Genomic DNA, 14,525 nt, shown 5'->3' on the forward strand with positions numbered 1-14,525 from the left:
ATGTATAATTTATTCACGTCTGACGACTGATAAAATTGGTTGTGCGGTCAACATCAACAGCGCCTTGACCACTCATCCGTAAAATAAAATTTCCCGGAAACCACCTGAATCAGCAACAAGTTTGGTGGGCCATATGTCTTTGCAACAACGGAGATCGGCTCACGCAAAAATCCAAAAAACAGTAATATACATGCCGCAGCACCCTATCATGACTCCTTACGTAATGAGAGCAAATTCCTGGCGGATGTCGACCGACGTCCGTCAATTACAAAAAACAAGGGCCCCACACAGCAGCAGAACCCGTCAAGTGTCATCCATCCGTTGACCAACAGATGCAACCCGGTCCCACTAACAAAAGTAGAGACACCTCAAATCAAACGGTGGATTCTTCCATGATTTACCGTGTCTCTTCCCCACAGGCCACACCATAAATTGTCGTCGCATCGCCTTTGTATGGGGCGGAAACACCGAAACAAGAAAAAAAAGGGTTAAAGAAAAAAAACTATCAATTTTTCGAAAAACTGATTGATTGATTAGTGATTACTGATTAGGGTTAGAGAGAGAGAAGGAAGGGAGACACTCACACTACACACACGTATTGCATGTGACATTACATGCTTTTGTCGTTTTGCTGCGAGAATTCGCGCCACCAACCAACTCTTTGACTTGCATCGCTTCGTAGTCCCGAAATTCTTTTTCTTTCTCCTCTTGTCTCTCTCTTCTACTTTTTTTTTTTTAATTAAATAAATAAATAAATAATTTTTTTTCTTAATAATTTAAGGTGGTTTTGACTAAGTGGGAAAGCGTTCAATGCGACCTCTCTCAAACCAAAAATCATCTCTCCCAAAAATATTATTTTTTAAATTTTTGGAAGAAATAAATTTCGTAATTGGTTGTGAGTTGTGTGACAGAGGATCTCGTGCCCCACACCTCACCCTTTGACTCATCAGATGCAGATCTCTCTCCCACCCTTTTTCGTATTCGCTTATCATCAGCCGTCCGATCTTCCCAGCTATTCGATCTTGTCGGCACACGTCGCATCCCGACCACGGAACCGTGATCCTTGATAGGCACTAGACATCTACAGAAATGTCCCCTACGCAGTGACCATGCTGGGAGCTTCAGCTTCTCACATGACGGAAATGCCCAACGGAATTCTTCCTTCTTAGGGTTTACGAACGAGGTCAAATATGTCAAAATGAGGAAAATAAAGCTGGGCTTGGGCTTTCAAATTTCGAATTCGGTTTTTTAAAAAGGAGGGAATATTTCAATCGTACAACGTAAAACAATGTCCTATCCCATCCTCCACGTTGACCTTGTTTCTTTAAAAAAAGTATTTATAAAATCAGGGCATATTCGTCAATTTTGTGTAAGTTCGGGGTTAAAAGAATAAAGAAAACACGTGGATTCGCTGACTTGGACAGTTAGGTGTCAGAAATTCCCTAATTAGCCAATGACGTGGATACATGATACAAAATTGCCGCTGAATAGTAGCGCCAGATGTAACCGCGAAAATGGTGCCAACGAAGACAATCGAGGAAAAATAAGTAAGAAAATCTCTCTCCCCTCTCTCTCTCTCTCTCTCTCTCTCTCTCTCTTTCTCTCGAAAATACAGTCTACTCTTGTACAGTGACAAGTCTTCTATCACTTTTCTCACCGCACCGGAAAAAAAGAAATTTCTAATAAAAATTAAGAAAAAAAAAACCAGAGAAATCTCTCTCTCGCTCGCTCGTGTTCTTATTTGTTTTCTTGCCGCGAAACCGCTCGGAGATCTCTGCAATAAGCTCCAAAACCACTAATACTATCAAATGTGATGGGAGGAGGTTTCTCGCGTTTCTTCCCATGCTTGAATCCGGCCAGCCAAAACCATCACCCGGATTTGATATTTACAGCTACTGAGCCTCTGGATGAAACCCTAGGCCATTCCTTCTGCTACGTCCGTTCGTCTGCCCGATTCCTCTCTCCGTCTCAGTCTGACCGTATCTCCCCTTCTCAGTCTCTCCGGCTCTCCCCCTCTCACGAGCCCGCTCTAAAAACCAGGTCCGGTTTGCCAGAAACCGCTTTCAAGGCCATCTCGGGCGCTTCTGTGAGTGCTAATACTTCGACTCCCAGGACTGTCCTCCAGCATGACGTTATTTACGACGACGCCACTGAATGTGCTGGTGCTCCAAAGTCCAGTGTCGTCAATGGCTTCGAGAGCACCTCGTCTTTCAGTGCTCTGCCGCTGCAGCCTATCCCACGCGGCGGCGATGCGTCGGGTACAATTGAGCGAGGGTTCTTCATGTCGGGGCCTATTGAGCGAGGCGCACTATCCGGGCCGCTCGATGTGACCAGTGCTTCTGATGGGGGAAGAGTCCCTTTCTCGGCTCCACTTGGTGGTTTTTACGTGAAAAAGAAGAGGAAGAAGGGGATTTCTGGGATCCGGAAGGCGTTTTACCGGAACTTCTCGGAGAAAAAACGACCCTGGGTGGTGCCGGTTCTTAATTTCGTCGGCCGGAAAGATGGTCCAGCGTCGGGGTATGGAGGTGAACCGGAGGGAAAGAATGATAGCAACGTTCAGTGGGCCCATGGGAAGGCCGGAGAGGATCGGGTTCACGTCGTCGTGTCTGAAGAACATGGATGGCTCTTCGTTGGCATTTATGATGGTTTCAATGGCCCTGATGCGCCGGAATTCTTGATGGGTAATCTATATCGTGCTGTGTTTAATGAACTCGAGGGATTGTTTTGGGATGCTGAGAAAGATTCTTCAGTGCTTACAGGGCAAGAAAATGGGAATAGCGACTTAGAAAATGAAGTTGGTGTGGAAGGAAATGAACCGGGCCAGGAGAACACTGCCGGAGAGGCGGCAGAGGATGAGGAAGTAGTTCAGAAGAACTGTGCCGAAAGGATGGAAAACGAAGAAGTGTGTCAGAAAAACTGCGGTGAAGGGATAGCAAAGGATGAGGAAGTGGGTCAGGAGAAATGTGGCGATGAGGGGGCCAAGGATGAAGAAGTTTTAGAGGGTGGCAAAGATTTGAATCCACCTTCTTTAAATAGTGGGTCAGTCAAGAGAGTGACTTTCCAATCAGAGCAGACGGTCTCAAGAAGGAAACTTCTTTGGGAATTTCTTGCCGAAGCTGAGGCAGATGATGGACTCGATCTTTCAGGTTCGGACAGGTTTGCCTTTTCTGTTGACGATGCACTTCGCATTAGTAACTCCGGTTCTTCCGTGAGGAAACGATCTCTGTTGTTGTCCAAACTCAAATATGGGTTTTCCAGGAACAAGGAGGGTCATACCAGGAAGTTGTTCCCATGGAAATACGATTGGGAGGATAAAGAGAAAAACGAAACTGAGAACAAAGTCGAGGATAAATCTTCTCGGAGCTTTAGGAAGCGCAGGGTGGGCCCAATTGATCACGAATCAGTTTTAAGGGCTCTATCACGCGCTCTCGAAATTACTGAGTTGGCATACTTGGAAATGACAGACAAGGTTCTTGATCGGAATCCCGAACTGGCACTTATGGGTTCCTGTTTGTTGGTTGTGCTGATGAGAGATGAAGATGTATATGTTATGAATGTGGGTGATAGTCGTGCCATTGTTGCTCAATATCAATCCCAAGCATTCAATTCTAGTATGGAGCCAAAGGTACAGAGGATTAATGGGGCAGAAATGGAGGGTATTGTTGAAGAGTCAAGTGCCACTGGTAGTGCAGAAAATGCAGGGGGGAATGAGGCTCCTGCTCAAGTAATGAGGTTGACTGCATTGCAGCTGTCCACTGATCACAGCACAAGCATAGAAGAAGTAAGATTTAATTTGAAAGAACTTAAAGTTCAATGCCAATTCTTACTTTTGTTGTAGGACATTGTGGACTCACTAACAAATTTCGTTTTACATTGAAATGTCATCAACCTATTACTGTTATGTTCTGGGTCCAAACATTTTTCATATAAACACTGTTCTTAACATTGATGCCGTATACCCAATACTTGATATTAAGTTGATTTTATGTATTGTATAGCCAATTTTTCCAAAGGAGTGAATCGGGTGCTCTTTGTCTCACAGGCAAGGTTCATTTTGTTGGGTGTGCCTCACCTGCACCTAGGTGCATGCCACCTGGCTTTAGATATGTTCTGATGAATTAACCTTGAATCTTATGTTGAATAGGTAATTTACTATAGTTTAGGTAGCAGCAATGATGTTTAGAATTTAAAATGTTCAGCTTATGTAGGAGTTGGTCATACAAGGCTACACTTTCTGTTAATAACACGACAGTCTAACCAATTAAGCTAATAGGCTTTTTAAAATATTTTATTTTCTTTCTTTTTTTCAGAATTTTGATTTGCATATTATTATATATTATTATTTTTAATTAATGTGTTATATAGGAACCTGTTGCGCTTTGTGCTTCTCACTTCTAAAATGCTATGTGGAACAAGATCAACCATTTAAAATTTCACTTCACTCTGATAAATTGGATTTTTGTATAACTTAACACACAAGTAACTTAGTCCAGTCTTTCAGGGATTTTCTTTTTTGATCAGCTATCTTTCAAGGCTGCCTAAGCAACAAATTGTTCCCCAGGAATAGGGGTGATCAACCACTAGGCTCTCCCTTGTTGAAACCCCTGCAATTTGAACTTTTGTTGAAATGCCATATCTTTTCTTACTGATTTATCACATGGTCTATCCGCATTCACCTTAGCAATCTGATGTGGTAATCTTGTATTTGTTATTTTCCACTAAGATTTCTTACCTGTGTTAATTTAACAATGATAGTTTTTGCTGATAAATACAATATTTCTTTCATGGGTTTTCCCTGTTTGTTTATGCACATCATCTGAGAGATTTGTTTGCAAGACTTTGCTTGAAATATGCCAACTTCTGCAGGAAGTCTTACGGATCAAGGCAGAACATCCAGATGACAACCAATGTATTGTTAATGACAGAGTGAAAGGTCGTCTTAAGGTCACTCGAGCATTTGGGGCCGGATTTCTTAAACAGGTTTGTTCATTTATTCTTTTCCCTTATTCACCGTATTTTTTTCACCTTTTCAAGATTCAGGCAATATATCACAAAGGAAGCAAAGGGTGAAATGATTACAGCATCTATACAAGTGCAATCTTAAGAGTATATTAGTCCCTGTGAACATAAAGTCATGGTCTGCCGGTATCTTGCTTGTTGTCAATGACATCAATTTTCTTTGAAAGAAATCTAATGCATGGGCCAGATGGATTTATGTTCTGTTAGCTGAGTTACTATGTAAGTATCATTGCATGCAGAACCTTAGGCCCCTTGTGTCGTACATTGGATATCTTGATGGGTCAAACTTGCCTGATTAAATGGTTCTAAATATCCTTTCCTTTTTCCCCCATCCTTCCATGTTTTGCTAAAAATCAGGAAAAATATTGTAGACGTTTGGTTAGTTGGGATAAATCTCGTGAGTGTATCATATGTGAACCTAAAATAATATGCATAGATTATCTTTAAAGAATATTGGACAAGTATCATTAATATTGTCAAGTTATTCTCATATTTATCATAAAATATTCTTTTGTATATTTAAATGATGCACCCTATCTGTACGTTGCTGCAGCCAAAGTGGAATAATGCATTGCTGGAAATGTTCCGGAATGATTATATTGGTACTGAACCATACATATCCTGTTCTCCTTCTCTTTGTCACCGTAAGCTTGGTCCCACTGATCAGTTCTTAGTCCTCTCATCCGATGGTCTATATCAATATTTAACCAATCAGGAAGTGGTTTCTCATGTTGAGAATTTTATGGAGAAGTTTCCAGATGGAGATCCTGCACAACACTTAATTGAGGAGCTCCTATACCGTGCAGCCAAGAAAGCCGGTAAGACAAACTCTCAACCTAAAAGATACTTACCTGCTATTTTCTTTTATCTTTTATTGTTTTAGTTCTTTATTTCTTAATATAGTAAATTCGAGAAATAAATTCCTGATAAAATAATTAAGAAAGAAATTTGGCTATGAATTGATATTGAGATAAAAAAAAGCAGCCTCATTAATGAAATGAGAACATGGAAAAGACAGAGTACAAGGAACCTTCCTACTTAAACCTGAGAAAACTTGTTAACTATTGCTGCAAAGCATATTAAAATCTTTCGACACCAGAAGAAGAAGGCCATTACCTAATGCTAAACCTGGCATCTGTCAGTAGTCACTAATAGCGACTAGATAGACAATAGGTTGATATTTGTTAGACATGAAAATGCTTGTATACGTGTGCTGTAGAGATGTGCCTTTCGACAAACTAGTGTTTTAAAAAATGCCAAAAAATTCAAAAAGATGCAAAAATTAAAAATATAAACTAAAATGTTAAAATAGATGTTTTTAAAAAACCTATTATCTCAAATTAAAATACATAAACATAACATGTAAAACATATTAAAATGAAAAGTTAAAAATAAAATCAAGCATAGCATATAAAACATATTCAAGCATGTAAAACTCTCAATCTCTTTAATTTTTTCCCAATTGCATTACTTTAAATAGTTAATGTGACGTTAAATATTATGCATTCCTGATTCTACGAGCCAGCTTTGTACCAAGCCCCTCGAGGCAAGCCAAAACAAGTCCATATTAAGGCCTTAAGTTCTTAATCCTTTAAAAAAAGATTTTATAATTTTATTTGTCTTTTAAAAATATCTTTTATTATGATGAACGAGTGAACAAAATTAGCAAATAGGGGGATCAAAAGGGGACAATGGGGATATTAATAGTTGAAAATTGTAGAAACTGAGTAGATTTTCCAGTCAAGATCATCCTAAGAGAGGAAATTGTGGAGAATTAATTTATCCCAATTATATGCCATTCTTATATTTGACCAACTTAAAGGAATTTCAGTGCTTTCCCTTTAATGATGAGAACAAAGCCCCAGGCTTGGAGTTATTATTATTTGCCTTTTTATCTGGTCATATGACTTAATCAAGGGTGATGTAGTGAAGGTTCCTATTTTGTGGCAATAGGATTATCAATGAAAGAAGTCTGTTTTTATCTTGAAAAACCTGCACTTAAGCCACTGATGAGTTAATCATTGAAAGGAAACATTTTGCTTACCAGATGAAGATGTGAAGGTTAGAGTCAATGCACCACTTCATTCCTAACAACATGGTTTCCAAAAGTAACTCCAATATTCTAGAAGACATGAATGTTCCAAAACTATTGACCTTATAAATGTATAAGGTGAATAAGTTAGATGGTCCTTGTTAGAGAGTTTAAAGGTTTATTTGTTATTTAGATTCTTTAAAAAAGTGATAAATATTTATTTGAGACCTCTTATGTTCACTGTTGGGAGAATAAGTATGAAAAGATGGTGGCAACAGTATGGCAGTAGTAGTCTTCTGAAATTAGAACAACAACAAATCTGTGATGATCAAAGTGAATCTGCAGAATAAAGAGACAGAAAACTTATTGGTAATAGCTGAGGTGTGGAAAATTTCCTCAGCCCTTAAAAAACTGACTTTCTGGCTTTTGGGAATGTGTCTGTTGGTGAAGGTTTCTGGTGGTTAGTCTCTAGGATACAACAGCTCTCAGCCTTGGAGTTGTGTGCACTCATAGCCCAAAGCAATGAACCAGTTTATTACGTATGCCCTATCCACAGGAAGAGAAAGCAAAGGTGGAAAATGTGAAAAAGTTACAACAGCCTTCTCAATGCACAAAGAGATAAGAAGTCACCCTGTAATGTCTTCTCCTTCCTCTCTATAACTCCTTTCAAGTCTACGATAGTCAAGGCTTCATTGAAGTCGACCAGAAGAGATGGTTACAAGACATACTTGTGAAAAGCTCTAAAATGGTCACAAAATTAGCAAGAAATGGGACACAAAAATTAAGAGAAAAACTAAGGGAGCCAGAGACCTTGTGCATGGAATGGCATTGCGTGGTGCACAGGCATGCTCATGAGCTTAGCCCATCACATGTCCCATACAGCATATATCAAGAGAACAAAACTATATATAAGCTTTAGTAAGAATCAGTGTTTTAAAAGGCGTGGGAGGCGTACACCTGGAGGCACGCCTCCAGGCAAGGCGCTCCCAAAACACCTTGAGATGTATGCCAGAAGTGCTGACACCTCTGAGGCGTATGCCTCAGGTGCAAGAATGCGCTTTTTTTCATGAGGCATGCTAGAGGCGTACGCCTCATGCACATCTTATATAAAACGACAGAAAAAAAAAGGAAAGGAAAGGAAAAGAAAGGGAAGGGAAGGGAAAGAAAAAGAAAGAGAAGAAAAAAAGAGAAAAGGAAAGAAAAGAAAAAGAAAGGGAAGGGAAGAAAAGATAAGGGGAAAGAGAGTGGTTTGCACATCTTATATAAAACAACAGAAAAAAAAAGGAAAGGAAAGGAAAAGAAAGGGAAGGGAAAGAAAAAGAAAGAGAAGAAAAAAAGAGAAAAGGAAAGAAAAGAAAAAGAAAGGGAAGGGAAGAAAAGATAAGGGGAAAGAAAGTGGTTTACCCCCCCCCCCCTTCCTTCATCTAATGTTATGCATCTTTATTCTTCTTAATATAAAAGATTTTTATTAAAGATAAAGAAAAAATGAGATCCCCCCTTACTCTTCATCCTCCTCCTAACCCCCCTCCTCTTAAGGAGGCTTACGCCTCATTGTGTTCAGGATGCTTATGCCTCTTGCATTCTGAACTACGCCTCATGCCTCTAGGTAGTGGAACGCCTCGCTTCACGCCTCCGCGTTTTAAAACATTGGTAAGAATTCCTTTATTAGTTCATGTGGGACTCCAGTCACACCACAAACCAAAAGGGAAGAAAGGAAACCAAAGAAAACAACCTTGTCACCAAAAATACATTGTATTTCACAAAAGCAATGTATTTTAAAAGATAAAAATACTCTGTATTTTGCAGAAACTGAGTATTTTGAGAGAAAACAAAATTCCTGACAGAAAAATGAAGTATTCCAAGTGAAAACCAGGCAAAGCTCAACAAACACACACAATCACACAAACAAAACTATATATAAGCTCTAGTTGAGTTCCTTTCCTAGTCCATGTGGGACTCAAGTCACTCTACAAACCAAAAGGGAAGAAGGCAAACCAAAGAGGACAACTTTTTCAACAAAAATAAATTGATTACATCTGTTCCTCCCCAGACCCTGCATTGGCGGGAGCCTCGTGCACTGGGTTGCCCTTTTTAGTGTATTTTTGAAGACAAAAATACTTTGTATTTTGCGGAAACAGAGTATTTTGAGGGAAAGCAAAGTACCTAACTATTCTAAGTGAAAGCTAGGCAAGCCTCAACAAAATTTAACACTTTTAATTTGAATCACACACTGAAACACCAATGTGCACTATTTTAAATTTCACAAAAAATAGAAAAAGAAAAAATAAGGGAAAAACTATGTCGAGGGTGGAGAGCCTCTAGGGCAAAGCCATAGTTCTTTTTTTTTTTCAAGCATCTTTTCTACTCTTCAAACCAGTTGTCATCAATAATTTATAAGGGGAGAGCAATCTGAAAGACCCAAAGTTTCCTTATCTAATAATAATTCCACAACCAACTGAAATAGATAACTCTAATAAATAAAAAAATCACTACCTAGAAAATAATTGTTGCATCTGATGTCATACGCATGTGGCTAATCTCTCCCCATAAAAAATAATTGTTGCATCTGACACATGTGCCCAAGTTTAAACTTTTTTTTCTTTTGTAGGAAACAGTAACTTTCATTATGCTTAAAGGAAAATTAGTACAACCATCACCTTCATAGGCAAGGTGACCCCTCAAATGAAAACAACCTGCAAACATGCCCAGAATAGAGTTTCCCTGCCAACTCCTTGCTTTGCTAAGGTGTCAGCCATTGCATTTGGTGACCTTCTAGTCCATTTAAAATGTGCTTCAAGCTCCCTTGTTAGGTTCAATATTTCCCTTACAGGCTCTCTAAGGGACCAAGTGCCCAAACTGTTTATATGCATCCAACCTACTACCAATTTTGAATCTCTCTCCACTTCTGACTGTTGAAAACCCAATTGTTTAGCCAATCTGAGCCCCCAGAGGAACATCAAAACTTCTGCTCTAAGTGAGTCACTCAAACCTATCATTCCAGAGAAAAGGGCCAGCACTCTTTCTTCCACATCTCTAAAAGCACTCCCAATTCCAAAGGGGGCAGGACTACCTACAGAGCTGCCATCAAAATTCAGTTTCACACTAAAATGTAAAGGAGGGGACGAATCCTCTTGAATGATAATAGATGAACAGGAAGAGTGCGCTACTGTGCTCCAACCTCTAAACAAATCATATATGGAGAAGTCCTTGAAAAGATCCAGTGGTTTCAGCCAACGTATAGCCTTGATGGTGATCTCTTTTATTATCACCCTTTCTCTTTTCTTTGGTTGTCACTTGTCGGATAAAGCTAGAGTCAAAAAGATCCATCACACTTGTGGGAGGATTCTACTTGCAACCAAAGAGAGAGGAGAACCAATCCCAAATATGAGTAACAAAAGGACAAGAGATTAAAAAATGATTTAACCACTCTTCAAGCAAAGGCTACAGACATGTGCCCAAGTTTAAACTTTTTGTCACAATTGTGACAATTTCTTCTCATGTTGAACCTTCATCTCTGCATGTGTTAACCCATTTGATGGAAGTAAGGCACTCATTGTTTCATTCCTTAAACTTGGGATGGTTTCATCATCATATGACACCTCATCTTGTTTTTGCAACAACAATTTCTCACATTGCAAACATACCAGTTCTATGGTCTTTGTTAACATTGAAGGCTTAAACATCTAAATATCATATTGTATGCCATCTTTCAATCCAGAGACAAAAACAAACCAGAAATAATTAGGGCAATCTTGTTGTTTGATTGCTGACTTCTCGAACTAAATTTGGTATTGTCTCACAATAGTCTTCTCCATTTTACCAAAACCTCAGTAGGTCTTCAAACTTAGCTGGACTGAATCAAGTGTTTAAACTAAGTAAGAGTTGCTCATGACATCATACCTGTTGACTTGACCACCAATTGATACCGTTGAAGTGCTTCTTTGTCCAAGTAAAAAAGACTGGTAATTCTCTTCTTTTGTGGTTTGATGATTAGAAAAGATATACTTATCCATCAAAAAAAGAAGAGATCTACTTTGCTTTATAATCCATCCATCCAGATCCTCTCCATCAAAATGGGGGATGTTAATTTGATCAATCGGGTGTTTGATTCCTCTTTCCAATTTAAGATGGCAGGATTTTGCCCCATTCCCAATTCTTTGAGGCCTTTCAACTGGTTCTTTTACCGTGCTCCATGCATCCATGGCAGAAATCTTTTTAAGGATTTCAGTGAGAACATGCCTTATTGTCTTCTTGTTAGATAAATCTTTGAGCTGCTTGATGTTTCCATCCTTAGCCTGCGTCATCTGCCATTCCCAAGTTAAGGGCTCTAAATCTCTAATACTAATTGATACATGCACTTTCACAGATTTTGGGAAAATAAGGTCGAAACCACTTGTGGGTGGCACTATCCTAAGAAGAAAGCTGTAATTTTTTTCCAACTTCTCTATTCTTGAAGCCACACAACATCTATGCCTATCAATATATATATATATATATATATAAACGCTATAAGAGGGGAGAAATAAAAAGTATCTAAAGTTTCTTTATCTGATTATAATTGCATAACCAACCAACCGAAACAGATTGTTCCAATAAACCAAAAAGGATTTTTTTTTTTGACAAAAAAGGTATTATACTGAAAACAAGGGTGAGAAACCCTCAACATTTACAAGAGGTACATGCTATAAATTAAAAATTGATGCATATCAAGACCCACACTCTATAGTTGTTAATTTAGTTTCCTCTAAAACAATCAGCGAATTATGTAGATGGGTACATGGATGATGTCTCATTTTCTTTTAGAATCTGAGTATACATTTACCTATTTTCGAGACTGACGTCTTGCTGACAGGAATGGATTTTCATGAGCTGTTGGACATCCCACAAGGAGACCGCAGAAAATATCACGACGATGTTACTGTTATGGTGATATCACTTGAGGGAAGAATTTGGAAGTCATCAGGAAAATACCTGTGAAACGCGTTTGCAAATGGCTACACCTGTATTAGTGACTTGATACGAGTGATTTCAGCAAGTAAATCAATTTACCTCTCAAGCCCAATGTAAGTCTTACCAAGGGGCGACTGTCATTCAATTTAGCAAGTTCCATTAGTGGCCCACTTTTCATGGGTCGAAAGAGGATTCTTTGCTTCACACTTACTCGGCATAAGCTCACAGGAAGGAACCCCACGAAGATGGTCGGGGTTGATATTTGATATTCCTGAAAGCTGCTGCTTCTTCAAAGTTCAAACAGATGCAACGATAGGTTTGGGAATGAACCAATTGGAGTCTGCAAGTGGAATTGTTGGGAAGAGTCTTTTTGGGGATAGAGTTGGTTTTCCTGTTATGGGATTTTGCACAGCGGTGGGGGCTCTTTGTGAATCATTCGTCTTTCCTCTTCTTTCTTCATATATTTTTCCTCTGTATTTTTTCTCTTCCAAGGAAAATGTTGGGGGAACCGTCCGGGGGTTGTGGAGGAATTACTGATCCTGAACATTTTCATGTGAGAAATGAACAGAACATATGTAATCTCTCTCTTAGGTGGTCCTCCACCAAAGCGGTTTATAAAAGGAAAGAAAATTTTCCATGATTATTCTGTATACATCTTCTAATACAAAAAGCCTAACCAGTGAGGGTTAAAACAGCACAAGTCAAGATAAACTTCTGTTGGAGGCTTGGACGTTGGGCTAACGAGGTTGTCTAGTCGAGCTTCAAGAAAAAAACGTCAAGAGTATTTGAGGTGCTTTACCCAGTGTAGGCATTTGATGCTTAAGTGGTAACAGGTAAGCTCGAGGGTTGATCCCGTCCCTGTCAGGGAAGATGCCAACCGTCTCTCCTTTCAACGAACACACCCCTCTGTTTGCATGCTGGGTTTATAAATTGTCGAATATTTTTCCAAGTTGACAATGTGGGACAGAGAGTCGCCCACTCCACAACCCATTGTTTGATCGCTTTCACCTCTCATATGACCACTTTCGGGTTGCCTTTCATTGAACAGGATTAATTTTTTGCTATATCATCAAATGGAGTAAAACTGTGGATTTATTTCATATGAAATTAATAAGATATTATTATATAGCTGAAGGCACAAATCTGTTGTTGGATTCCTACTTCGTATAGAGGAGATGCATAAACAAATCTATAAGAAGAAATATTAATTTCTCTGAATTTCTATTTTTAAGAAACAACATATTCATTTAACAAAACTATCTCAAGAATCATATTTCTGATCTCCATAAGATGAAATTATGAAACATTGGTGGGTGGGGTGGGGTGATTTTGATCATGTTGACAGTTTTCAACTAAACGATTGATGCTTTCTTTGGATGCTAAAAGATCAATCGTCGGAATCCCAGATGAATCCTTTGGTCTGATGGATGGTATAGATTATCCACATGATATTTGCAGACGCACCTAAATCCTGACAATAGGAAGGGAGTTTTACGACATGAGATGAGTGACACCCATGGACGAGTCCATTCATCTTTGATCTCTCCTCCTGCATTGACTGTAAAGCGTAAATATACCAAGTTACATCCACGAATATCTCGCTCAGCTGGGGTTGGAGTTCAAAAATCTATGGTTTTTGCCATTGATTCAGCTGGGGTTGCAGGAGCAAGGCCGAGATACCGGAGGAAACCATCAGGGTAGTAGCTGATACAAGCAAATTCTTGATCTGGCTTATGTGTTTGGATTGCAGACAAAAAGAGATTAATTAAATTTGCTAAATATGTTTTTCAAGAACATTTCATGTCATGTGCATATTTTGTAACATTCTTATTACTATTTTTTCTTTTTTTTTTTTTGCTTATTTTTCTGCAGTTTAATATCTTGATTGGAGTACCCTTGTTTGGATGCTCTGAATTCAGTATTTTTCTGCACTGATCAGGATCATAGCTGATCCATCAACAATGCTATTGATATTTATAGAATATGATGCTAACAAGAGATTTGACAAACAGAAATAATTTCCTGTATCAGCACTTTCACTATTATTTATGAGATTAAAAGGTTGATACTTGGGATAATATTTCACCTTTTAACTTGTCATTTTATAATCCTGTGATGATTGCATAGTCAAGCATTCTATGTAGTTCTTCTTCTTCAGTAATTCTCAAGGTGTAAATCTCCAAATTAAAATTGTTATAAACAGGCATCTCAGCAGCAACCCAAAGCTCATTAGGATCTTATCCCGCATTGTTGTACTCTAAATAAACATTGGATTGATTATTCTTTGTTTTGTGGAAACAGGTGGTAGTTGCAAGAAGCCCTTCTCCATACATGAATTCCATTCAACATCCACACAAACAATTGCTCTGTTCCTCTTTCTTTTCTTCATTGTTCTCTCTCTTTTGCTTCCATCTCTCATTGATTTTACCAAGCTTTTAGAAAGATCCTATATTATACAGTGTTACGAGCCGCTGTAACTGAACGTGTGACAAGTCTCTGCAAAAGAGCAGACTATCCGGAATAG

The 14,525-nt window shown here is 38.8% G+C and overlaps 1 protein-coding gene, 1 long non-coding RNA gene and 1 pseudogene across 2 annotated transcripts; 1 reads left to right on the plus strand and 2 right to left on the minus strand.

The window, feature by feature from the left end:
• Positions 1 to 1,575: 1,575 nt before the first annotated feature.
• Positions 1,576 to 12,638, plus strand: PLL1 (poltergeist like 1). Its single transcript, XM_010271674.3, has 4 exons — positions 1,576 to 3,781; positions 4,867 to 4,980; positions 5,573 to 5,837; positions 11,904 to 12,638. The coding sequence occupies exons 1-4, from the start codon at positions 1,814 to 1,816 to the stop codon at positions 12,026 to 12,028; spliced, it is 2,472 nt and encodes an 823-aa protein (XP_010269976.1). The 5' UTR covers positions 1,576 to 1,813; the 3' UTR covers positions 12,029 to 12,638.
• Positions 9,377 to 12,007, minus strand: LOC148790756 (uncharacterized). Its single transcript, XR_016077848.1, has 2 exons — positions 11,874 to 12,007; positions 9,377 to 11,355 (listed from the first exon to the last, which is right to left on the minus strand). It is a non-coding gene; the product is annotated as an uncharacterized LOC148790756 (long non-coding RNA).
• A 129-nt stretch (positions 12,639 to 12,767) lies between the features above and the next one.
• On the minus strand, positions 12,768 to 12,901 carry LOC148790757 (U6atac minor spliceosomal RNA; annotated as a pseudogene).
• Between the last annotated feature and the right edge of the window lie 1,624 nt (positions 12,902 to 14,525).

The sequence above is a fragment of the Nelumbo nucifera genome, chromosome 6, assembly GCF_055504915.1.
Source record: "Nelumbo nucifera cultivar China Antique chromosome 6, China Antique-T2T, whole genome shotgun sequence".
In the NCBI taxonomy this organism is placed as follows: domain Eukaryota; kingdom Viridiplantae; phylum Streptophyta; class Magnoliopsida; order Proteales; family Nelumbonaceae; genus Nelumbo; species Nelumbo nucifera.

What these genes read in the sequence shown, in the direction of transcription:
- PLL1 (XM_010271674.3), top strand. Translation starts at nt 1,814, where the DNA reads ATGGGAGGAGGTTTCTCGCGTTTCTTCCCATGCTTGAATCCGGCCAGC. An exon ending in GGGCCGGATTTCTTAAACAG is followed by an intron (nt 4,981 to 5,572) that starts GTTTGTTCATTT and finishes ACGTTGCTGCAG; the next exon opens with CCAAAGTGGAATAATGCATT. An exon ending in CCGTGCAGCCAAGAAAGCCG is followed by an intron (nt 5,838 to 11,903) that starts GTAAGACAAACT and finishes TCTTGCTGACAG; the next exon opens with GAATGGATTTTCATGAGCTG.